The sequence below is a fragment of the Chelonoidis abingdonii genome, chromosome 10, assembly GCF_003597395.2.
Source record: "Chelonoidis abingdonii isolate Lonesome George chromosome 10, CheloAbing_2.0, whole genome shotgun sequence".
In the NCBI taxonomy this organism is placed as follows: domain Eukaryota; kingdom Metazoa; phylum Chordata; order Testudines; family Testudinidae; genus Chelonoidis; species Chelonoidis abingdonii.
In genome coordinates, this window is record NC_133778.1 from 19,163,935 (window position 1) to 19,188,937 (window position 25,003).

At 46.6% G+C, this 25,003-nt stretch overlaps 1 protein-coding gene across 7 annotated transcripts in view; it reads right to left on the reverse strand.

The window, feature by feature from the left end:
• Positions 1–5,638: 5,638 nt before the first annotated feature.
• The window catches only part of ABI2 (abl interactor 2), a 122,163-nt gene continuing 102,798 nt past the window's right edge, over positions 5,639–25,003 (reverse strand). For all 7 annotated transcript variants that reach the window (XM_032775340.2, XM_032775338.2, XM_032775335.2 and 4 more), the window contains 3 exons: positions 23,721–23,807; positions 23,231–23,404; positions 5,639–7,377 (listed from right to left, as the gene is read on the reverse strand). In XM_032775340.2, the coding sequence (XP_032631231.1) occupies positions 7,202–7,377; positions 23,231–23,404; positions 23,721–23,807 (437 nt within the window). In that variant the 3' untranslated portion in view covers positions 5,639–7,201. The remainder of the gene's footprint in view (positions 7,378–23,230; positions 23,405–23,720; positions 23,808–25,003) is intronic.

Here is a 25,003-nt window from a genome sequence, read left to right on the forward strand (position 1 = left end):
GTTTTGTATGTATTTTGACAGGTTATTTCTATGTCCAGGATAGTGTATTTACACACTTTACTAAACTAAAACGATGTAAATATGCTAACATGCTAATGAATAGGCAGTTAGCGTATTGTGTTGAAGCAGGCTCTGGGCCTTATGCTCTGGTGGGCATTATGTTAGGCACCCTGCTGTAACAGAACCAAATGGATGGAGTGCAAGGGCTTGTCCACACTGCACAGAGCACCACATTGTTATACGCTGTCTGCCTCGAGCAAGCAGGCCTAGTGCATGGTGATGTAGTCCTGTTTGAAAGACAAGTATTCTTCATGCAAATTAGGTACCATTTGGGTTGGGGCTGCAAGGCTGGTGGTTAAGAAAGATGCTCTGCCCCCTGCATTCAACGCAGAGTGGAGTTGCTGTTCCTCTAAGACCACTAAGAGGTAAGTTTTTTTACACCCCAGATCTGGCCTACCCCTGCTGCATCAGCTAGAGAACCTCACGCCACCATCCCCTTCAGTTCCTTTTACATGCTGCTCCAAAGAGCAGAGGCAGTAAGGCTATTGGGTTTGTGTGATCTAGGTTAGTCTGTGCCTCCAGTCATAAGTGCTAGTCATGGACAGGTTTGTGCTGGCTTTCATAAGCAATAGCTGTAGCACTATCCCCTCCTCTTAGTTGGAGGAAGGTAAGACTTCCTGTTGCTAACACAGCTGTTTCTGTTCCACATCTGTTCTGTTCTCAGATGAGGGTTAGACCACTGGGGCCTAGCAACACTGTTTTAATCCAGGGCAAGGGCTGGGGGAAGAATTTGGATCACCAACTCTTTCTTGAAGTCAAGGCCCAAAGGCTGATGCTGCCCTTGTGCAAAAGGGATTTGGTGGGCAGTGGCTCTACCACCACCCTACAGAGCAGAATTGATTTGATTTACCCACCTCCATGAAGCAATGAGATGCAAGGCTAGAAATAAAATCCAGGGTATTAGTCAAACCTTAGAAATCATTAACACTCAGTGGATGACAGGCTGTATGCATCTGTCTTAGTTAATGATGCAGTGAGGACAGCTCTGATCTCTCTCACTATGTCCACCTGCCAGCCTGTTGGTAGCTGTGTGACAGATTATTAAATGCCCATTGTGATTAACCCATGAAGTGTTACAGAAGCAGTGTATTCACAGGACACTTTGATATGTGCTTTGTTTGTTTTTATTCAGGACTTGTAACAAGAGGGTTTAGTACACAGCAACAGTTAATTCCAAATACACTTAAAAAATTTTAAAAATTAATGTTCCCCAATCAGTGGAAGGGGGTTTGAATGACACACACCCACTAACCATTTTCTGGTGGCATGCAACTCCCCTGAGTCCTGCATGTTTTGAAACTTACCACTCTCAAGAGCAAAGTGGAGGCTCTGAATAAATCAGCCACATTAAGTCCTAGAGCCAAAAATTGCTTATTAGACTGAGCCAAATTGGGTGTGTTTTATTTTTTGAAGAAAACTTTAAGGAACAAGAGGACATTTGACAGTGAGGTTTTTCCAGAGCATTCATAGCAACCACATGTCAACACAAGTTGCAAAAGACACTTTTCAAAGATGAAAATAAGCACTTGTTCATTATGAAAATCTCAGATGATGTCAGTGCTTAACCTTGCTAAAGAGAAACTCATTTGTACACAGCTCTGTTTTTCCACGTTTTCCAGTGGTAGAATTTATCAATAAAAACACACAAATGCACTGCCCCCTTTGCAGTGAAGTCCTGTAGTAGCTACGCAGTAGGAGGTGGGTTGAAAGACCACCTCAACAGGCTGCCACCCAGGCCTTAGCAAACACCCTGTTGTGACAGGTGCCTTGTTAAGACACAACCCTGCCATGTGCTAATAGTTTCCTGTACCTTTAAAGAGAAAAAGCCACTTTTGGCTGGGGAAGTCATATGTAACATGTTGATTTCAAACTAAAGCAGCAGTGGATCGTTTTCTGAATTGTTCTCAAAACCTGGCTTCATTGATTTAGCTTTCAAATATCTTCCCAAAGATGGTGGCAGGGCCACAGTATTAATTTTGGAGTTTCAAAATACAGAACTAGGACCATGGAACTAGTGAGTTCAGCTACTGTGTATTAAAGCACTACCTGGAAAAATGTAATTTCAGCTAAGTCAGCATTATGCTGCAGGGGTGGGAAATTAGTAATGTGATAATACAGTAAGTTCTAAAAAAAAAAAGCGCCTGATTCCACTCACTCTCTCCTACTCTTAGAATTTGGTTTTGGCTGGTCCTGAAGAGGGATTACACAAAATTACCCCATTTGGCAAATGAAATATCTGTGCAGTTTCCACTGTACTCTGCCTAGGGCTCAAAACCGCCCCTAGCACTGCTCACTCCAAGTGGAAACTGGTTACTAGGGTCCCACTGCAATCACCTGAGCACAGGGCTTCACTTTTCACAGCTTGGACCTCAAGCACTGAGCAAATAGCACAGAGCCCTAAGTAATTTATACAGTGCCCCACTTTCACAGCCATCACTTCCGTAGGGGACCACCCCCCCATCAGGTTATGCGTTAACATGAGCGCAGAGGGCTAAGACTGGAAAAAGACGCACAGCCTAGTCCCCACTGGCATGCAGCAGCAAAGCCCCTGGGCAGAGGGAAGCCTCCCAAGGCATGTGCTCAGAGCATGTTACCTGACAGCATAGCTTGGGGACAATGATGGACTCAAGGTTTATTTTATTTCATTGCAAAAGCTGTTCTTCCCGCCCCATGGGAGCACTTAGGCCACTGATGCTGCTGGTAGAGGGTGCATGGGGCTGGGAGTCTCCCTCCCTGAACAAATTGTGCTGTGTGAAGAGCACCTCCTCCTCCCCCCCAGCTATGATACAGGCAGCATGGCCTTTAAGCCTGCTTCACCCCCATCACAGGATTTCAACGTCAGGCTTTTCCTGCTACTATGACTCCCTTACGAACAACAAACACGAGTTTGGTTGGCAACTATTCCCATTTCCCTGTGCAGAGCAGATCTCAGCCTGGCAATAACAAGGGGCTAGACTGAGTGAGATAAGAGGGGCACTGCCAGGCTCAAGGGAAGTAATCAATGGCTGGGGGGAATACGAGACCTACATGGGAGAGAGGCAGTAGCCTTCTCTCCCACACCCTCTTCTGTTTGACAACTGCAGGGGTGGGCTGATGGAGCACTCCACTGGGTCAAGCAACTCAATCATCAGTTACTTATGAGAACCTCCCCAAAGGAGGTTGATTTGTAGTTGCAATCTCCTGCTCATGACAGCATACTTTGTAATTCTCCAGAATGAGCAGCAGCACATGGTAGCAAATCACTCCCCCATCCCTGAAAATGAAATGGCACTGGAAATGATCTCCCCCGTTGCTCTACTGAGACAGCAGCAAAGCTTCAGACTAGCTTCTTCATGCCCTGCCTCTGAGCAGCAGGACAAGCAAACAGGAGGCCCCGCTGCATGGAGAAGCACAACTTAACTTACGTTACTTGATATGGGCTCTTCTGTGGTACTTGTCACCATAGCATCTGAGGAGTGTAGAAGCACTGTTTTTCTGTGCACCCCCCCCCCCCCCCCAGGACAGTGGATGTGAGCACCAATGAGGGAAGCAAAAACACCCAGTGGCTTTACATAAGCAGAAACATTTCCCAGAAACAGGACCCAAAGCTGCCGCTGCCACCACCCTCCCCCTGACTGCGATACAGGCACCAAACCAACTCGCCGTACTGTAGCTTTAGCCAGACTGGCACTTTATGCACAACCAGTGTAGCTTTGTGCTGGAAGCAGGAAGTGTTTTTGTTCTTTGAGGAAACCAAAACTTAATAATAAAATATTTGAGGGAGTAGCGCTTCCTCTTTGCACAGCACCATTTCTTCACCAACAAACCCTTTGCCAACAATGCCAGAAGCAATGGTGGACTGGCTCCCCCCCCACTGGTTGTGGATAGAAAAAAGCTAGAGGGTTGGAGGCAGAATTACTATTTAGAGCCTGCTGTGGGCTAGTCTGCTGTGTCCTTTTCTCCTTACACTCTGCCCCCAGTGATAGAAAAACACAATGAATAATCAACAGCTTGTAACTCTTAACACCTTCATTTCAGCTTTGGCAGCAGGACTCTGTGCAAAGAAGTTATGCATCTATTTGAATAGCAAGTTTTGCCAATGGCCCAAGCCCCCATCCCTTGTTGAAGTAACCATTTAAATAAAAGAGGAAAGGAGATGGGGGGGAGGATAAATGATAGAACTGGAACCATACGCCTCACTAATGTTAATAGCATGCAGTCTATGTAACAATACATACAAAATCCAATTACTTTGGGCCTGGCCTATGCTCATTATATAGCATCATCCCTGGACAATCTACAGAATTCAAAAACCTGTACAAAATAAAAAGATGCATAAAACCCAACAACTGTTTTTTACAACATTAGTACTGCATAAAAAAGCATCAAACCAGCAGGAGGTGACCTAGAAATTCCCTCCACAGCAGCTCTGCAGGATGAACCACCTCCTAAGTGGCGTGTGGTCAGCAGGGGGCAGACAAACCACAAGCCCGCTTCGGCAAGGAGCTGCCTGCACCGTGTTATTTGCTGGTGAGGGGTCTGGACGTTCTGGACCCTACAACTCCTCTGCTTTGTGAGCTCACCACACCAGATGTCTTTCCAATGGAAATAGCTAGTTTAAGGAATATTGATTCTGTGCCCAGTCTACAGCACAAGCATATCCTGGTCAGGGACACCACTTACAACACCGATGTCCCAGACTCAGAAAAAGCCCATCTGTTCTGTAGAGCAGATGGGACCATAACCAAGCCCTCTGAGGAGTGCGTGGGAGTCCCCATTTCCACTGCACAATGCAGCCGTGCTTTAGCCATCTTGTGAGCAGATGGGTTCCCCTGGTACTTGCAGTGCAGACATGCCCTTGGGGCTCATTTACATGCCCAGAATAGCTCTTGTACTTTAAATTCACATCCTACTTCACTTCATAGCTTCCTGTGTCGCCAAGTCTTAGAAACTAACAGTAGCCCCACCTTGGTGTATGGTAACTGCCTAGCTCTGTCTCACCCCAACACCGCTACAATGACACTGGGCAGTGTCTGTTTTCATCCATTTTGCTACTAGGAGACAAAAAACCCAAAAGGGATCTTTTTGGTCGGTGTCACCTAATTCAGCAAGCATGACCTTCTGCAATTCCAGAAGGGCAGCAAGGAGTGAAGGCGCAGTGAGATGAGCCTTGTCGGATGCAGTGTGGCAGGGCTTGAAAGCTACAGCTCAATGAAACTATTTTTGCAGCAGATGGATAGAAGGGGTAACTGAGTGGAGAAGCTTCCTGACAGCAGCTAGGCTCCAGTGCCACCTATGAATGAGTATTGAGAAGAAGAAAAGCTCCAAGGAACCTTCATATCCAGAGTACAAGGAAGAAATGCACAATTTGTCCATTCCTTTCCCTTTTCTGCCCCCTCAGATTGATGTATCAGCTTAGCAAAGGTCCCATCTAGCCAAAGTGTCCCTGCTTGCTGTAAATGCACATCTCTGGCACGATACTGCACGAGATACTGAGTTATGAGACTGGCTTGACTGTACACATTTTTACCAAGGAAGGAAGGAAGGAAAACCAGCCTCCAGTTAGTTGTCTCTACTACTCTCCCTGCACATTTCCATCGTACACACATGCCTTAGCAGAGTGCGGCAGCATTATCTAGACTTGAATAAGCCACTGTTGGTACTGGCTGGAATTTCACCTTGGCTCACATAAAGATAGTTCAGGAAGAAACATGGCTCCCTACTATGGGAGATCAGACTAAATGTACATAGGCTGCCCTCCCCCAGAAGGTGGACTACAACAGCAAGTCAATCAGTTTGCTGTGTTAGTGAACTACGTTAACACTCCTCTTTTGTTTGCAGTTCTTCCTAAACTGGCACAGATGACTGTTCTGAGTTCTTTACGCTCCTCTGTGAAGCCAACTCCAGTGGTGGCATTTTCATCTGAGACTGTATTAAAAGCAACCTACAAATGCACATGAAACCTTTATAGTGTGCGAGTCACACCTGGCTCGGTATAGCTATGAAAGGTATTTACTATTTTATAAGCATTGGAAGGGGCAGAGAAAAGAGCTAAAATAACAACCAGTTTGTGTGTAGCTTTCCATGGAAAACCAACATACATGGCAGCCCTTTTTACTTCCACTGAGAGGAGATTTTGGAAATACACCTGAAGAAGACAACTGCTCTCTGTCCTGCCTCTGGCCAGGGCGGTCACAGCATATACTCAGATCCGGAACCAAAGTACAAAAGAGCCAATTTACAAGACCTGATTGGCTTTTAAAATTATACTTTGCGTAATACTGACATTTGGGATGAATAATCTGTCTCGTGCAAGCATGCACGAATAGATTCCAACCTTAACTCCTAGAGTCAGCCTCAGACTCCCTAGGAACCTATCATCACCACACACTGCATTTGTGTTCAGCTTAACCCCTCTGCACCAGCAGGCTGGGAGCTCATGCCAAAGGGGATAACTTTCTACACCAGTGCATAATACAGAGCTAACCTGGGGCACTCAAAGGACTAAGATTACACAACGGTGTGCTGCATCCATCTCAATTATCTAAACTGAAAGGTAAGTGAACCCGAGCCAGCTCTGTGAGCCCCCACATCAGTCTACATGCACAGAGCAGTTGCAGAAGTGTTTATGTTAAAGATGTAACGAATCATCTGGAAGTCAGATACAGGAACTGCTTTGTGTATGAATCCAAATGTTAGCTAGCACACAAGTGTCTTTCCAGCTGCATGTGAGTGTAGAAAAAGGGAGGGATTTCCACTGGCCAGTTATATTAACCCCTTTGCACTGGCATCCAGGATCTCCCGGTGCCAGGCACTAATGCCAGAGGTAATATCACAGGGGCATACAGTATTCCTGAGAAGGATCCCAGATCACGCTTGAATCAGTCTGAATTTTAGTCAAGTATCAGCTACTCAGCAAGTTCGTTACATCTCCACTATCTACATCTGAACGGGTCGGCTTAGTCAACGTCAGGCACAGCCACTGCTGGCAGTGGAAGAGCCATTTGTTCAAACAACTCAAATCACTATTGTTGTATAATGAAAAAAGCAGAAAACAAGAGTGGTTCTGTTACAATTATCCTTCATTCAGTTCACTTGGGTGAGAGCTGAGGAGTCCGGACAGTTCCTGTGGAGCAAGGTGCAGCTCTGCACCCTGTGGTCTTCACTCAGAGTAGTGCATGATGGACTCCACATAGTTCCCTGGGAAGAGCCCTGTCACTCCATTCATGACACCCTCATACCACCCATCATCGTTCTTCTTAATGACGTAAATGATGGCACCTTCCTGAAACGAGAGCTCGTCCTCCTTGTCTTTTGTGTAGTCATAAATCGCCACCACTAGGAAAGGGAGAAGAGAGAGAAAAAGGAAACATTGAATAAAGGAAGATACTGGTGGGAGAAGGAGAAAATGCAACTACAATGGCCACAGTGTGCAGCACTCTTGTGTTTAAGGCAATCTGGCAAAACTACTTCCCCCACCCATCTGAAGGACCCCAGAATTTGCTCCCAACCCACCTCATATCCCTTCCAAACTTCCCAACTGAAGCTGGGCTTTTTTCTAACCCTTATTGATTAAATCCTGGCTGTTCTCATCATTTATATAAGAACTCAGTGCTTTCTTGAATGCTGATCTTCCAGATCCATCACGATGGATAAACAGAGTACGATTAGACCAAGTTTGGTTTGGCTCCACACTGGCGCAGACACAACTCCCTAAATGCAAAGCTTCTAACGCTACCAAGTGCTACTAACCTAATGCCAATTTTTATAGATTAGCAAAATGCAAACTAATGACCTGTCCAAACACAGGCTGGAAAAAGAAACAAAGAGCACTGTCATGAAGTCTGGAAGGGGAAAGGATTCCGGGAGCAATTCTCAACTGCAGTAGGAAAAGAACATAGGGAAAGTAGGAGTTCTGGGTTTCCACGTAACCTCAATCCCAAATATAGCTCAGTCTGGGAATGCACAGGTGCAGGCCCAGCTCTGGGACTCATAGTGCCAAGATAAATTATCCAGAGAGTGGGGGGTCTGCTGAAGTAAATCTAATCAGATGACCCTTTAAAGGAAAATTTAGGGTAGATATTAGAAAAATTTCTTGAAAGATTAAGCTGTGGAATAATTTCCTTAGGGAAATGATGGAAGCCAAATCACTGAGGTCAAACCACTGGGAAATATTAAACAGAGGACTTTCCTGTATTGGAAAGCGAGAGGGTGACCCAATAGACTTTTTCCATTTTTTTCCCACCAGAAAGCAAGTTACACGTGCCAAAATCTGAATACTGCTTTAGCAAATTGCATCAATCATCACTTCAAGCAGCTGGTACTGGCACACCTAGCACAGGCCTTGAAACAAAATGCCTGTTGCACAGATCTCCTGACTCCTTACACTAGCGAATTAACAGAAGTTATCTGACCCTAATTCAGTGGGGAAATAATTAACAGCAGGAGTTCAGGAGTCAAGTGCCCTGATGTACTGCAAAACATGATGATTTTGCAAACAGAAGACGAAGCTTTTCATTGAAGGACTTCACAGAGAAGTTCAGTACAAATGTCTGCTATAGATACTGGCTTTTTCAGGATGATAAGCAGAATGCATAACCACAGTGGAATGGAGAGTCAAAATAGCTACCTGATAAACACTGTTAATCTGTACACTCTGACCTGTGGAATTATGTCATTTGTACAAAGTGCATTAAGAAAAGCATACACGATAGGCTCTTCAGAAATTAATGCATTCTAACCAGTTTTCCATGTACTATTCTGAGGGAATAAATCATGAATGATGAAATGAATATGTTTATTGTATTTCTTTTTGATCTTGGAAATTTAGCATTGAAAACCATATTTAGTTAATCGGGATACTCTTGGTTGTGTGATACAATCCTCGCAAATTCCCATTTAAAAAAATACATTAAAGTTCCTAGTGGATCTGTTGATCCTAATTTTAAGGTGTTTTTCTCTTAATTAAAATGTTCCTGCCCTATCTAGTACTCAGGCGAGAAAGAAGTTTAAGCGAAAAATGTCTTAACTGAGGACCAATAATCCATCTGTTTAGATGGTACCTTCTGATTCCCTACTTTCCTCATGTGTCAGTTTGCACCATTCCCTTCTGATAATTTGGAATATATTCAGCGTTTCTAGTTTACTAATATACATTTCCTCATCATTCCATGAGGAATGAATGGAAGTCTGGCTGCTTGATTCTCTTATAAAATGACTTTTTTATATAAAGAAAAAACTAAATCTGCATTATAGATCTCTTCTTGTAATCTGTTCCTTCTGTGAATTACTTTTGCACTGAGCCCGTTTCCTCATTCTCAAAGAATGCTTAATCTTTTTGTCTGCAATCCTGGCAGAGCTCCTAAATTACAGGGAGTCAGGGCCAGTATTTCAGTGAGAGCTCCAGATGCTGAATTAGTAGTATCAGCAATTCAACTGGTGGCAACCTTCCCTCTAACAAGTCTTAGGCAGGGCCTATTTTCAGGTGTAGATGAACACATTTCAATGCAAAGATTAAAATACAGTTATCCACTGGGTTGTAATAAGCTGGTTTTTCCAGCTGATGATTTTTGCATAGTTTTTAGACAATTATATATTCGGTTTGTCAGAAATCTTCTGCTGGATTATAACAAACTGACCATAAACTTATCCATGATTTGCTGCCAGACCCTGGAATTCTGAAAGTGAAATGGGAGGATAAGACCAGATTCCCTTCTTACATGGCACGGAGGATGATTTCTCCCTTCTAAATATCCATTCTTGACCATCTGCTTTGTTTGGTTAAGAGTCTTCCTTAGCATGGGCCCAGCCTGTGGCAACACCCCAGCATAAGATTAGAGGAAAAAACTGAAGTTCTGACTGCCGGTGGTCATCAAAATCATACAGTGCCCTGCCCAAATTTAATATCCCCAGGATAACTGCACCAGGCCTCCTTAAATTTCTCCAGTGGTTTCAACTGGATCTGGTATCCACTTCCTACCCCAAACTATTGTGTAGTGTTCCTGTGCACCATTAGACACAGAACCCAAGGTGCCATTTCTTGTCACTTTTCAGAGCAGAACCACACTTTAGAGCAGCCACAATCTATATCCATTGCACTTCCCAACAGCTTTCCTATGTCTACATCCTCCAATTCTGCATATGTAAGCTACAGTCATTTGGTCTCTTAGAAGTTCTTTCCTATCAAGTTAAAGTTTAAGAGAACAGACATACAAAAATCACACAAAATCGTTGCCATGGCTACTGCTAATTGTTGGGGATAACTAAATCTCCACCTTGTCTGTCAAAAAAACAGCTTTTCTTCTCTGGATCATGCTGCACAGACAATCCTGTTAAGACGAGCACAAGCCATTGCCATGAAAATAATTATTTTGCAGCAGATGAAGCTTTGTTCGTTCACAGTAGGATAAATATGAAAGTCCCCTTCAGTGCAGAACTTTGGCTTTAGAGCTCGTTTGCCCTGGCATGTTAGAAAAGGAATTTCAAGCACTTCTCTCCTCTCCCAACTCCAGAAAAATGTAATAAAATATCTAGAGGTGGCTTTGGTACAGCAACAAAATTATTCATATTCACAGTGGTATCCACCTTTGCCTTCACGATCTCCTTAAGTTTCTCTTATCCCAGTGAGCTATTGTTTAGCTGTTTGCTCATCATACATTGGAATAACCTCCATTTCTCTTGTTATTTTCATTTCATCAAGTGCTTTTGTTTGTCTCTAACACAAACCCTTAATCATCTGGTGCCAAGATACAGGATCTGAATTAGATTTTGGCAGGGACCCTGAACTAACACCAGAGAGTTGATTTCCCACCTCATCCTCTTCTATTTTATATATCCAATATAAATCCCTTCCTCCTCCAACATCATTTACTTTGTGAATCCGAAATCAGCACACTTATTGCCTGCTGGGACGTTTACACATACCTTGCTGCTTTCAGATGTTCTCGTTCACAGGCCCATAAAAGTCAGAGATGGGTAGTGAAGCAGGATCTTGTTCTTTGAGAAGCATTCGTGTTTCAAATTTAAAGTATTTTCTTCTGGCCAGATACACTTTCACTATGAATACAGGTTTTTCCCCAAAAAACAGCTAATGCTCTATTTTGTAATTTCAAGATTATTCTTTTTTATCAACACAAGATATAAAGGATAGATAAAACACTGGAGGTCTTGTTAATGCAGTAATTGTACCATTTAAAGTTCAGACCTCTGTTACTGCACATGAATGTTAACATGTTCAAAACAAAATTTTACTGGAATAGACTCCATATATATAAATATGTAGTACAACACACAGTAATTCTTCAACAGGATTTCATTATAGCATGAAAACTACTGATACACGACAATACCGCTTCTGTGGCAACAGTTATCTTATACACTTAATGAGATACTAGTAGCTTTCGGTGAAGAACTGCAAACATTTTAAACAATTTGATCAAGGACACTTCCGTTACCAGTTCCACAAAATCCAACCTCAGCCTCTTTTCCTCCACTAACTACAATCCGATGTATAAATGCATTACTCCTTATAAGCAGTTCACACATCCCAAATTCCAGATTCCCTACTTGTTCCCAAAGCCTCCAAGCAAGAAACAAGGGAATAAGGGCATGATTATGACAAGCAGAAGTTTTTTTTATGTGAAAGGAACTATTAGGTCAGTAGTTCTCAAACTTTTGTCCTGGTGACGCCTTTTACACAGCAAGCCTCTGAGTGCGACCCCCTCCCTTATAAATTATAAACACTTTTTTAGTATTTTACACTATTATAAATGCTGGAGGCAAAGCAGGATTTTGGGGTGGAGGCTGACACTCCACAACCCCACACGTAATAACCTCGTGACCCCCTGAGGGGTGATGACCCCTAGTTTGAGAACCCCTGTATTAGGTGCTTAAGGGCTGAAAGAATGATGAATCGAGACTTCTCTTTCCCTTAGTAAAGTGGGAGAAAAACTCCTTAGCTAAACAGAATAGTTACTCATTTCCTGGGAGCTTGGTTTGTGGAGTTTATTTCACAGGCAGAAAGCTCGCTTTATGAATAGTACAGAGATTGCACTTAACATTTACACCATTCTGAAAGAGTCTACTGGTTTGAGACACATTTCCTATACTTAAAATGGGGAACACCATTGGAACTGGAAATCTCTCAAAACAGAGGACACAGACCACTGTGTCTATTGAACGCTGACTGTACGACTTTGCTGTGTGACCATATACATTTTAATTTTCAGCACTCAACTGCCTTCTCCTCCCGGCCCCAAGAAGCTAAGACTGCTAGCTGAAGCATCCTGATGTCTGATGAGCTGCTAAGCCTAAAACCTGAGTACATCTGCTGGCAGGTGAAGGACTGTCCTGAACTTGTTGGGTAACAGCCATCACCTGAGGCCTAGTGAGGTTTGTGGGCCCCGCTGTGCTAATAAGGGTACATTTCTGGCCACTAAAGCTTGGGAAAGGAGACACAGCACTACAGTATAATTCCTTTCACCAGTGGGGGTGGGGCAGGAGAAGAGTACTGGCTGCATTACATTTCCTCATCAATCAGGTAATATATAGATAGGTTTGAGGTTGGAATCCTGCGTTTTCTGTGGGGCCTCATATTTGTAACAATACTTGGTACTCCTTTATCAGATAAATGACAGACACTCCCAATTTTTTGCCCTTTGGGGCACTCCCCAACTCCCCATATCAGATACACCTTTACGGTCATTTCAGAGCGTAGTTATTTTGGCTGGTTAAGTGGTCTAAAATAGTCCCATGACCACCTCATCTACAGCCTCAACCCACAAGGAATGTGCACTATTGATTTTCTCTCAGATCTCCTCTTTCCAAAGAGCACCAAACTTCCTTTACTAACAAACTGGAGCCACCTTTTACATATTTGTCTGTTCAAAACTAGGTAAGCTTCAGAACTCAAATCTTCCCCACCCTGGTCATTCAGAGCCAGAAGAGTCAGCTATAGTCTCCAACTCTCCTACCTTACCCCTCGGACTCCATTCACAGACTGAGGGTACTGTTTAAAGGTGGTTGTAACTCTCTAAAGACTTGCCCAACAAAACCATTCTGTGGGAATCGGGGGTTAGGGATCCCCCAAAAGGTCCTTGATCAGATCAGAATGAAACTCCACCTCTACTACCACATCTGAGAATAAGCGCTAGAGGGCTCATCTGGGAGCTGCCACTGTGGAGCAAAAGGAACCTGCCTTGGGCTTCTGCAAAAGCTAATGGGTGGGAGGAGGGAAGATTCAGAAAAGTGGAAATCATTTACAAACCAACAGTTCCCCCTTTACCCTGGTTCCATACGGGAATGTGCATAATCCTGACATTGCCATTCAGAAGAGATTTGGAAAAGTCACTCTGAAGGCTGATAAATAGTTGTCTTGCTGCCATCTTAGGCTTACCCATTTGACTTCTTTAGCCTTTGTCTGTCTAGTCCTACCTACATGGCTTCTTTCATCTGAGGATATCTGTGCTTCATCCAGGAACTGCTCCCCTTCTCAAATATTTAACTTCTTCATGCCCAAATCTCTCAAAATAAAGTGACTAAAAGGGCTTCATGGGGAGTCATGTTCATTATGGTTCTGACTTCCGTATCAAAATTTTCTCAATTCATAGGTAAGAGGTTTTTCCTCCCCTAAGAATTGGCACTGCAAATTCACCCTGGGACATGAAAGTTATTGGCGTGTATCCATCGCAAAAAGATTCAGTGAGTGCCCCCAGTTAAACCTGGGCAACCAGGCTGAAAACAATGGGTGGCCCAACTGGAACCGAAGGCAGATATTCGCCCTGCAACCAGAATGCAATTAATTCTGCTGAGGCAGAAAGGACAGTTACCTGTTCCGTAACTGGTGTTCTTCAAGATGTGTCACTCATGCATTCCACAGTAAGTGGGTGTGCTCGCCATGTGCACCGGTGCTGGAAGTTTTTCCCTCAGCAGTACCCATAGGGGGAGCGCTGCTGCGACCCTAGAGTGGTGCCGCTGTGGCGTGCTATAAGGGGATCCACACACTCCCCCCAAACCCTCGGTTCCTTCTTGCCGGACCACCTCTGACAGAGGGGAAGGAGGGCGGGATGTGGAATAGACATGAGCAACACATCTCAAAGAACGACAGTTACGGAACAGGTAACTGTCCTTTCTTCTTCGAGTGCTTGCTCATGTGTATTCCACAGAAGGTGATTACAAGCTGTGTCTGATGGAGGTGGGTAGGAGTTCAGATTCCCTGGCAGAAGCACAGCCCTACAAAAACAGTGTCATCCCTGGTGTGGGAGACGATCGCATAGCATGACATGAACGTGTGTACTGAGGATCAGGTAGCAGCTCTACAGATGTCCTGGATAGGGACATGGGCCGCATAGGCAGCCGACGAGGCCTGAGCCCTTGTCGAGTGAGTCCTTACAATAGGTGGTGCAAGAACCCTTGCTAGGTCATAGCATGTGTTCCACCAAGAAAGCCTCTGGGTGGAAATCGGTTGGCCCTTCATGCGCTCGGCTGAAGCAACAAAGAATTGTGAAGATGTGCAGAATGGCTTAGTCCGGTCCAGATAAAAGGCCAGAGCCCTGTGCACATCGAGCATACGGAGGCAGCACTCCTCGTTAGAAGTATGTGGCTTAGGGAAGAAGACAGGTAACAAGATGTCATGACTCAAGTGAAAGATGGAGACCACCTTGCGGAGGAATGCAGGGTGTGGGCAGAGCTGAACCTTGTCCTTGTGAAAGACTGTGTACAGGGGATTGCAGCTCAGGGCCCTGAGCTCCGAGACCTGCCAGGCTGACATGATGGCCACGAGGAAGGCCACCATCCAGGAAAGGTGAGACGATGAGCTTGTGGCCAGGGGTTCGAACGGGGGCCCCATAAGGCGGGATAGCACCAAATTTAGATCCCACTAAAGGACAGGGGTCCTAACATAGGGGAAAGATCAATCTAGTCCCTTGAGGAAATGCCCGGTCATGGCATGGGAGAAAACCGAGCAGCCCTGGACTGGCAGATGAAACGCCGAAACAGCCGCCAGGTGCACCCTGACAGAGGAAGGGGCCAGGCCTTGAGTTCTAAGGTGAAGCAGGTACTCAAGGGTAAGTTGGAGCGGGGCAGATGCTGGGGAAACACCCCGCTCGCCTGCCCAGCTGTAAAATCGGGACCACTTTGCCACATAGGCTCGGCATGTGGATGGCCTCCTACTTTCAAGGAGGGCATGTCTGACCCCTCTGAACACATTCTCTCCTCCACATCTAGCCACTGATCAGCCACGCTATCAGATGGAGGATGGCCAGGTTGGGGTGGAGGTGGCGGCCCTGGTCCTGGGAGAGTAGGTCCGGGTGGAGTGGCAATGGCCAGGAAGGGGCCATGAGCAAGCCCAAGAGGGTCCCGTACCAATGCTGTCAGGACCACGCTGGGGCGACCAAAAGGACACGTGCCTTGTCCGTTTTTACTTTCTCCAGCACCTTGGCAATGAGGGGAAACGAGCGAAAAGTGTAAAGGAGCTGACCCGACCATGACAGGAGGAAGGCATCCGAGATCATGTTCCTCCCCACACATCCCCGGAGCAGAACCTGTGGCAATGGCAGTTCTGTCAGGTCACAAACAGGTCTACTTGGGGAGTGCCCCACTCTTAGAAGAGTTGATGAGTCACCTCCGGGTGAAGCGACCACTCGTGTTGGGAGGAGAAAACTCTGCTCAAGCAGTCGACCTGCGTATTGTTGGCACCTGGCAGGTGGAAAGCCTTCAGGGAGATGTCGTGGGCTATACAAAACTCCCAGAGGCTGAGGGCCCTGAGTTCCCTGACATTTATGTGAAGGGATAGCTCTCCGGTGGACCACAAACCTTGGGTCTGTGAGGTCCCTCTGTGTGGCCCCCAGCACAAGTCCGATGTGTTGGAGACTAGGTCCAGCGACGGAGTCAGGTCCTGGAAGAGAATTCCCTGGAAAATATTGGCTGGACAGGACCACCATTGTAGAGTGGCGATCACCCGTGTCGGTACCCAGAAGACTTGTCCCTGGCCTGGGAGAACTCTGAGGCCAACCAGAGCTGGAGGGGCCTCATGCGAAGCCTGGCGTGGTGGACCATGTACGTGCACGCTGCCATGTGGCCCAGCAGCTGTAGGCATGCTCTGGCCATGGTAACGGGGAACTCCGTGACCGAGGCTATAAGCCCCTTCAGGGTCCGGAACCTGTCCATGGGAGGGGAGGCTGTGGCCTTGGAGGCATCGAGGAGAGCACCTATGAATTCTATGTGCTGCACCGGAACCAATGTCAACTTGGCCTCATTTAAGCAGCCAGTCGTCGAGGTAGGGAAATATCTGTACCCCTCAGTGTCTGAGGTAGGCCGCCACGACCACACTACATTCATGAACACCCTGGGCGAGGTGGACAGGCCAAAGGGGAGGACTGCAAATTGGTAGTGATCCTGTCCTGTGCCCCTCGAAGCGCCTGTGCCCCTCGAATATATGAACATGGAAGTATGTGTCCTGAAGGTCCAGGGCCACATACCAATCGCCAGGCTCCAGAGAGGGTATGATACATGCCAGAGAGACCACGCGGAACTGGCATTTTGCCATGAACCGATTGAGGCCTTGCAGATCCAGGATGGGTCTGAGCCCTCCTTTCACCTTGAGGATCAAGAAGTAACGGGAGTAAACCCCTTTCCCCCAGAATTCCCCCACAGCTCCCAGGCTGAGGAGCCGACCCATTTCCTGCTGTAGCAGGGGTAAATGCGACGGGTCCCCCCCGCCGTCCAAGGGAGGCAGGAGGGAGGGCAGGCATAAGGCAAATTGTAGCATATAACCCTGGGAAATGGTGCTGAGGACCCATTGGTCCAATGTTATTTGGGACCATTCCACAAGGACGGCAGACAAGCAGTTGCTGAAAACTAACTTTATTGGTGGCAGGGTCCTTTCAGGGGTCACCAGGGTACCCTCCCGCAACCAGTAAAAAAAACAGCTCTTGCCCTGCTGCTTGCCCCTGAAGGGCCCAGGCTGCGGAGAAGAGCAAGACTGCCTCTGAGGTCACCTCTTCTGAGGTTTGGACCTCTTGTAGGCGGGCTCGTATCTTGGCTGGGGCGCAGGGATGGAGGCTTATGCCTTAGGCTTTTCCTGGAGTGGGACATAGAGCCCAAGGGTTTGAAGAGTGGTACGTGAGTCCTTCATGCCATGGAGCCTCACGTCTGTTTGTTCCACAAACAGGTCCTTGCCGTCAAAGGGAAGATCCTGCATGACAGACTGCGCCTCCGCAGACAGCCCGGATAACAGGAGCTATGATGCCCTGCACATGGACACCACCGAGGCCATGGATCAAGCAGCCGTGTCAGCCGCATCCAACGACACCTGCAAAGCAGCCTTTGCAGCAGTGGTGCCCTCCTCCATCAGCAACTTGAATTCCTTCCTTTCGCGCTCCGGAAGGAAGGGCTCGAATTTTGGCAGTGACCCCCACAAGTTAAACTCATATTGACTGAGGAGGGCCTGGTGGTTGGCTACCCGGAGCTAGAAGCTGGCAGACGAATAAAGCTTTCTGCCAAACTAGTCCAGTCTTTTGGAGTCTTTATTCTTGGGTGAGGGTTCTGGTTGGCCTTGTCTTTCCCTGTGGTTCACAGATTCCACCACTAGGGAGTTGGGGGCCGGGTGAGTATAGAGATATTTCGTGGGCACGAAGTATTTGCGCTCTGCCTTTTTTGATATCAGGGCCAGGGAGACCGGTGTTTGCCAGAGGGCACTGGAGATGTTGGCCACCCCTTCATGGAGTGGGAGGACCACTCTGCCCAGTGCCGAGAATGAGAGCACGTTAAACAGCGAGTCCAAGGGTCCCTCCATCTCCTCAGCTTGGAGATGGAAACTGGATGCTACACATTTTAGCAGCTCCTGATAGGCCCTGAAGTCCCCCTGCGGTACAGAGGGGGGCGGAGCTGTGATCTTGTCATCTGGTGCAGGGGAGGGGGCCAGAACCAGGCTCTGCACATCGACCAGTGTCATGGGGTCCACTCCTTGATCGGACTCCTCGTGCAGTGCTGAGGGGGTGTGACCCGTCAATCTATCCCTCTGAAGTCTGGATAGCACAACTGACGGAGCCTCCGATGCTCCAGATATCGACTGAGGGCCTTGCTGGGCATGCATGGGGGGCCAAGGGTCCATTGGCACCATTGGCTCTGCCACGGGGGTCTCCGCCATTGGCTCTGGTGCGGCACCGGCAGCACCAGTTGGTCGGTCAGCCTGGATGGAGCATAGGGCACTGCGTGTGGGTTGAGGTCTGAGATACCAACAACCTGTTGGTCCCATGTGAGCAGTACGCTTCTGCCATGGGACCGGACTCCAACGTTAAGGAATGGTACCACCTCGAGCTGCTACTCCTCAAGACACTGCGACGCCTGGATCTGCCACGACGCGGAGCTGGTGATCCCCGCTGGGAGTGATGGGTGCAGTGCCTCGACGCACGACAGCTGGAGTGTGACCAGTGACAGCGTCCATGCTGGGAGCAGCTCCGGTAGCTGCGCCGAGAGCGGGAGCATCTATGGCGTTGGCGTCTGTCCCGCCGATATTCTGTACTTGGTGTGGAGCGGTGCCTTGAACTGCACTCCAATGGCACGCAACCAGACAACCTGGAGAGCGATGAGAGTGGAGGCTGGGGGCTGTGTCCCGACAAGACATGGGCGACGAGTGGTCCCAAGAACGGTCTCCGGACCGGGATCTGCGTTGGGTCAGCTTTGGCTGATAAGACCCCAGTGGCAGCTTGCCTCTAAAGCAGGGTCCAGGTGCCAGTGGTGCCGCGGACACCTGCAGGGTCATAATATCTTTGGCCGCTTGCAGGGCCTCTGGTGTCGAAGGCATGCGGACTTCAGCCAGAGAGATCTGAGTTGACGCAACCGGGCTGTTCCGCTCAACCTGAATTGGAGCTCTAGAGCCCAGCCTGAAGAATAACTAACTAAACTAGAACTTTTACTAACTAACTGAAACAGGTACTACTGAACAACCAACGAGTTTTGAGATGAGCTGCAGCAAAGCTGAAGCGAGTAGTCCCAATGCGCCGTGACTGATGGCAAGAAGGAACTGAGAGTGGGGGGAGCATGCGGCTCCCCTTATGGTGTGCTATAGCGGCGCCACTCTAGGGGTCGCAGCAGCGCTCCCCCATGGGTACTGCTGAGGGAAAAACTTCTGGCACAGGTGCACATGGCGAGCACGCACACCTACTGTAGAATACACATGAGCAAGCGCTCGAAGAACTGAACCTAGTTCACTTTCCCATAGTAGTGAAGAGCCACAACAGCTAATGGGAGTAATCAGAAAAAAGCAGTCTTTGCTCCATGAATAAACAGATATAATACACAGCAGTTTTTGTCCATAAACTGCACTTCAACATCAGCTGGCCCACCAGCTTTGAATCTTATGTCCTGCTCTAACTAGCAACTATGTCACGCTTCTTTAAAACCCTGCATTAGTAACACAACAAACAGTTGCAGTCTCATTTTTTCTTCATTGGATTAAAGACCAGTGAAGTTTTCCTGAGGTCCAGGTGACAAGACTACCAGCTTTAGTGAAGATTGCTCTCTACAAGTGTATTTGGAGTTAGGAAATACCATAACAGCCAAACAAGTGAGAAGTCTCACATGTGGAAAGTTCTCCTCAGGAAATACTTGAGACTCACTGTTCCTTATGAACACAGTAACAGGGCAGTAGGCTTCACACAACAGAAAATGCCTCACAGCATAAGCAGTGTCAGCAAGCAACAAAAACAGAGTGAATGCTAAACACCCTCAATACTTCAGGGTACAAAGTAAAAAGCAAGTGTTAGTGAAGCAATGAATCTAATCAACAAGGGTAAAGACTTACAGAAATGACCTGTACTGGTCCTAGCCTGAAGAAAACATGCCACCTATTCTCACAGAAAGAAGTGCAATGGAGAGATTTAACCTTCCAGAAAACGCTGATCACTCCATGTAAGGTGCATCAAGGTCAATAATCGGCATCTCCATTCCAGACACTCCACTGCGACAGTAATGCTTTGTATCAGTGGCTATTTTCCTGCCCTTCCTCATGGAAATAAGCCTCCTTGACAGAATAAGCTGAAGCAATGTTTATCAAACAAGAGTCTGTGGGCATCAATAGAACGATGTCAATCAGACCCATGGAAAGGTCACTAGGTGTAGCAATGCATGCAAATATCCTGCAAGTCAGATATTTTGTCTGACAACTTGTCTCAGCCTGCCGGTGAAGTCTGCGTGTTTTGTGAACCACACACTTATGGCAGCTAGGTAGGAAAAGAGACAGTCCCTGCAGACGGCAAAACGGCTGGCAGAGGTTGCTTCTTCACAATCTTCATTTTTTCCCCAGCTACTGTACTGAATTTATTTTTCTTGCATGCATGAATTTTTTCGCTTGGTGCAGTGTGAATAGGGTTGGCAGGTGTCTGTTTTTTGACCAGAACGCCCGGTCAAAAAGGGACCCTGGGGACTCCAGGGAGCACTGCTGACCAGTCTGTTAAAAGTCTGGTCAGCAGCACAGTGCAACAAGGCAGGGTTCCTGCCTGCCGTGGCTCTGTGTGGCTCCCAGAAGCAGTTGCATATCCCCCCATTGGCTTCAACACATAGGGGCAGCCAGGGGTCTCAGCACGCTGCCCTCTGCCACAAGGACCGGATCTGCAGCTCCCATTGGCCAGGAACTGCGGCTAATGGGAACTGCAGGGTCAGCACCTGCAGACAGCAGTAGGAGTCGGGGGTGGGGGGAGGGGAGGGACATGCCACTGCTTCCGGGAGCTGCTTGAGGTAAGTGCCGCCCATGCCCCCTCCTGTGCCCCCAACCCCCTGCCCCGATCCCCTCCCGCATCTCCCAACCCTGCGCCCCCCAAGCAACCTCCTGCACCCCAAACACCTCATCCCAGCCCCACCCCAGAGCCTGCACCCCTAGCTATAGCCCTCACACACACACCCCCGCACCCCAACCCCCTGCCCCAGCCTGGTAAAAATGAGTGAGTGAGTGAGGATGGGGACAGATGAGGGGGATGGAGTGAGTGGAGGGCGAGGCCTCAGAGAAGGGGCAGGGCAGGGGTTGGGCCTCAGAGGAGGGGGGTAGGGGGCAAGGCAAGGGTGTTCGGTTTTGTGAGAGTAAAAAATTGGCAACCCTAAGTGTGAATGTTGTTGAAGTGTCTAACATTCACTACCACAGTTGGGAAGTCTTTCTGTGCTACATTTTATATCTTTATTTATTAATTAATAGGTACACTGCCCTGTTTCACAACTGGAACCAGGATTTCACCCAGAAAAGTTTTCAGTGGCAGTAACACAGGAATTTTCACTCTATATAACCATATTTTTAGCCTGTGAAAGAAATTTAGTATAACTAATTCCCAAAAAAGATACCCAGTCAAGATGGAATTTAAGCTTCACACACACACACACACACACACGCATTTTGTTCTGAGATTCTTAAAACTATTTTTGTGAGAAGTGCTAACTTCATCGCTTTCAAGAGGCCTTCAAAATTTGGCAAGGATAAAACACTAGGGGCAGGGAAGTGCCTTTTCTTTGTCCCATGAATTCCCATTTAAGTTAGGCAGAGACATAAGCTTTTGAAAGTCGTCATTACCTTTCTGATGTGTGTCATCAGCATGCCAAAATCAATCATTTAACATGGATATTTTAATGTAAGGCCAGATCAGTAAGGCCACACACTGCACTAGGAACCGTGGGAACAGATGTCTTCCTGAAAGCGTAGGAGAGGAAAGAGCTAAGCTTTTCCACACTTAGCTGGATCTCCAAGACAAAGCCAACAAGTACAAGGTGCACAGACTTCTAAAGTCTGCCCTCATCTCTGGAGTCTGGTCAATCAACATCAATGCCCATGGTGCAACAGCCACAAGCTATCCAACACTTACTAACCACCTACCATCTAACGACCCTTGGGGGAGATGTGAATAAAAATCTCCACAAATCCCTGCAGCCATCAAGAGAAAGTTCCTACACACACAGCTAACCACAGAATGGAATGAACTGGTGTGGTTGGCACCAGACACCCCTTTTATAACCTCATGTCTGAACATTTGTTGTTGAGAGAGAGGCACTGCTTTCTAAAGGTTCATAAAATCCAGTAGCCCTGAGAAGAATGGGGGGTTGCATACTGCTTGAGGGAAAATACAGATGCTACCTCAAGGAAGAAGGTGATCACTCCGACAAAGCCAGCATAGTTGAAAGGTTTTGACCTGGACAGACGTATAAGGCTAATGGGTATAAGGCTAATGTCAGCTATGTGGCACAAGGAGCTTGCCTGGTACTTGCCTTCCAAAGTTTCACTTCTCAAACATACTTTGCTTAAACCGGAAACTTTTTCTAAACTTGTCTCTGTCAACGTAATATGAAAAATTTCAGACAGGTCTTTTTTTTTTAAGGGATTAAGGAAAGGTTAAAACTGGAATTAGAATAGAAAGCCAGTTGCAGCCTTAACTAGAGCATCATTACTGTGACTCAAACACAAGCACATCAAGGGACAGGAACAAGGAAGAAAAGCTATTTAAACTAAAAGATTATGTTGGTAACAAAAACAAATTAGTATAATGGGCCAGGAATAAATTCAGGCTGGAAATCAGACGACGGTTTCTAACTATGAGAAGTGACTGGAAAACCTTCCAATGGGAGCAGTGGGGATGGGAAACCTAAAACTAGTTTTAAGAATGAGCTTGATAAATTTACGAACAGGATAATATGATGGTTTGCCCATGAGAGCAGGGGCCTGGACTTAATGACCCAGGAAGTCCATTCCCTCTCCTATGTTCCTGATAACCTTGCAGAATGTACTTTACAGACACCGTCTCCAGTACAATGGGAAGAGGGGAGAAATCGGCTGGGATACCACACAGTACCGTACTCTTAATATGCAGTATTGTGTTAGTAAAGCAATGTGCAAGAAACCTGTCCTACATAGCAACGACTGATATTACTAGACACATGGTGGCATCCTAGAGAATTCGTTTGAATAAAAAAAACCACTGAAGGGAATCAATTTTCCAACCAGGCCAAACTCTAGAATCACAAATTACATGGACTGACAGGAAGGTGACAAAGTAACTTCTTTAGGAATTGCAGATTAACGATATAAAAGCTTGATTATCCAAAGCAAACAACAAACCTATTGAAAGATTCTCATTTAATATATATAAATTCTGAAGTTAGGGTTTTTACCAAAAGACTGTAGAACTGACAATACCACCACCTCTCTCTATAAACCTACCCTTTTCTAAATAGGTCCTTGGTGCCCATGGGGGGTCCTCTTCAGCATAAGGATCACTGTACTCAACCACAGCTGCCTCCTCCTCTTCATAATCTTCTGGGGGTGGAGGTGGAGGTGGGGACTCATCAAAGACTGGCTCATCTACAGGTGGAGGAGGAGGGGGAGTATCTGAAACTAAAAATAAGCAGCAAGATCAGCATGAAGCACCCTCTAGAACTACAGTTGCAGATTAAAAGTAGTGGGGACCTAATGCTAGAACTTAGGAACAGAAATACAGTAAGACACTAAGCTGGGGAAGGGAAAGGATCACAGTCTCTTGACAAATATTTTTCATGTTGTTTGTTTTTTCCTGTTTTATTTGAAATTCACCAAACAAAGCAAAAGTATTGAAAAGCAGAATTCTGGCTATGTACAGCTGAGGTTTTTCCACACATGAAAACGAAGGCCAGACTCAATGCCCAATCATAGCACAAGGAAGAAACAAACTTACTATTTTCTTGAACTCTGGCCACAAATCCCATCAGTGGTAACTGTGGAGTTACCTGTAGGATGGAAGGAGGAGGAGGAGCAAGGGATACTGCAACAAAGGGATAAAAAAGACAAATAAATTAGAAATAAATAACACAACAAACAGGAAACTAGGCATGTCCATCATACAGCAACCTACCAAAGGAGGTGTGACAAAAAGGATGACATCCAAAAGAGAAGAGTTTTAAGAAATATAAATATCACTTGCAGCAAGTTTTAGTTCTCTCTATTTGAAAATTCCCATGCCCGTTCCTTTTCGTAACACCAAAAACCCAGTTTAAGAACTTGTTTCATCTAACTACCATGAAGATACTTTCTTCTCTTAAACTCTATTTTTATTGGAAAAGAATAAACAAGAGAGTTTTTCCTTTTTGAGCAACAACATAATATTGATTTGTTGACAGTGTTCAGGTAACCATGCTGGTCTGAGGAAATTAGAGTGACAAGGTGGGTGTAGCGGAGTGATTACCTCTCCTGCTCTGCGGGGCTTGAAACAGCCCAGGAGAGGGCTGTGGCTAGAAGCCTGGGCTGAATGAGGAAAATAGGCTCAGCTGGGGCCATGCCCCAATCAGGCCCATCTGGCCCCTATAAAAGGCTTTGAGCCAGCAGCCCAGGCACTCTCCCTCTGCCTGTAGAGGGAGAAGGGCCTGGCTGCAAGGTGCCAAGAAGGGACCCTAGAGTGGAGCAAGGCTGGAGAAAGGCCTAGGGAGCTTCGGCCTAGGAAAGCCCCAGGCTGAAGGCCTTGTAAGGCCTATCAGGTATTGGGTTGCAGGCAGCAGCAGGTCTGAATCCTCTTTGCCTATGATATGTGGCTTACACTGCAGTCTGCTCCAGTGAGCGGGGGGCTACATGGAGACTGGCAGTAGCCGAACACTGAGGCAAAGTAGAGATAGTGGGTGGGGATTCCCCTGGGAGGGGGAGACCTTGAGGCTGTAAGGGGTACTGCCTGGGGAGCAGCACCCAAGACAAGGGCACCAGGGTCCTGGGAGGGATATCAGCTTCAGGCAAGATAATGGAGTTGCTGATCAGGGACTAAACTAATAAAGACATAAAGGAAAGCAATTACTTAATGCCAAACACCATGACTTTATGAAAAATAGATCCTACCAAACTAACTAACTTTTTTTAATGAGATGACAAGTTTGATAAAGATATTAGTGTTGATGTAATACACGTAGCCTTTGGTAAGATGTTTGACTTGGTACCCATGACTATTTTTATTAAAAAAAATAAAAATATAAAATT